Raw genomic sequence first — 1,373 nt, 5'->3', positions numbered from 1 at the left:
AAAAATATTTTTTGCAAATAGTGGTCAGGTGTTGTTAATTCTACGTTGAGACACAAAAATCATCATTCCCGTGAAACGACTCACATTGCGCATGCCAAACGTACACTTGGGGACGAAAGTATAGTTGGGGACGACAGTACAAATGGGGTCGACAGCGACAGCGACAGACAGCCAACAGTCCTCATTTCATTACTCATATTTCTTTTCTCAGGACACAGGGCTTAGCTCGCAGGAATGAACCTTCCGGCTACAAGTCGTCTGTACAGTGAAGCCCTCACTGCTGCAAAGTTTGCTGACCAGCGCCTTGAAGCCCGCGCAAGGGTCGATTATACTGGAAGTTTGCGCCGCTTTGTTGAGTTCTGCAAGCAAGGAAGATACCCCAACCCCATCCAGCAGCGCTTCGTTGAGCTTCCAGGTGTCATTGCCGCATATATCAATCGCCTTGCCACGACAAACTCCAGCCAGTGGCCTGCGCAAAAGTTTCGGGCCGCTCTTTCATGGCACTACACCAGAACAGAAATGCTTGTCGGCTGGCACCCTCACGATCGCTGGGTTGTAGAACCGACGGCAGATGGACAAGTCGTTCCTCGTGGCAATCCTGCACGGTCGGCCGGCATCACACAGATTTTGGCAGGCCTAAGTAAAGCAAAAAGGCGTGAGAGGACTCCCAAGCGGGCTTCCCCGATGTCGTTATCGATGCTCTCCAAATTGATAGCGTTTCTACAAGATGACACCATGTTCAACATGACGATGCGCTTGTGGTTTTCCGCTGTGTGCTTACTGTGCTTTTATGGAATGTGTTGAATCAACGAATTACTCCTGATGAAGAAGGGCGACATTCAATTGGGGCTTCAACGCAAGTCGCGTAAGGATGACACTCTGATCAGATTTGGCTGTTTTACGATACGCGGCAGGAAGACAGATCACGACCCTATGGCAGGTCGGACGTATTCGCTTCACCGGCTACCGAAAGAAAAGGAAGCTGCCCAGGCCGTGACGTTCGTCAGCCGTTGGTTCGACCACGCGCGTGTTTCTCTACACCACAATTGGCGTGATAGTGACTACGCATTCCCGGGCCTGACAAAAATCTGCGAGGATCAGGAAAGCAAAAAAACGCGGTGAGGAAGCAACTGCAACGACGGGTTCCTTCCGTAAGGTTGGAATAAATTGGGGGGGGGGGGGGGGCTCATATGGCGGACAACAGCTTACTCAGGTGCTCAACATAGTCGCCGAAGCAGCAGGGATAAGCAGAAACGTGCTGGGAGACGAGATGTGGTTTACATCACATTGCTTTCGGAGAGGAGGGACGCAATACAGATTTATGTTTGCTCCCGAAAAACGGAGGTGGTTCCTGAAACTCGTCAAGTGGTGGC

At 51.1% G+C, this 1,373-nt stretch overlaps 1 protein-coding gene across 1 annotated transcript; it reads left to right on the top strand.

The window, feature by feature from the left end:
• Nucleotides 1-234: 234 nt before the first annotated feature.
• Nucleotides 235-1,122, top strand: PPTG_06116 (hypothetical protein; the record flags this gene model as incomplete). The annotated part of the gene is made up of 2 exons (XM_008899911.1): nt 235-640; nt 941-1,122. The coding sequence occupies 2 exons, from the start codon at nt 235-237 to the stop codon at nt 1,120-1,122; spliced, it is 588 nt and encodes a 195-aa protein (XP_008898159.1).
• Nucleotides 1,123-1,373: the final 251 nt, after the last annotated feature.

This window comes from Phytophthora parasitica (genome assembly GCF_000247585.1).
Source record: "Phytophthora parasitica INRA-310 unplaced genomic scaffold supercont2.8, whole genome shotgun sequence".
Taxonomy (NCBI): Eukaryota; Oomycota; class Peronosporomycetes; order Peronosporales; family Peronosporaceae; genus Phytophthora; species Phytophthora nicotianae.
This window is presented reverse-complemented; position numbering and strand designations above follow the sequence as displayed.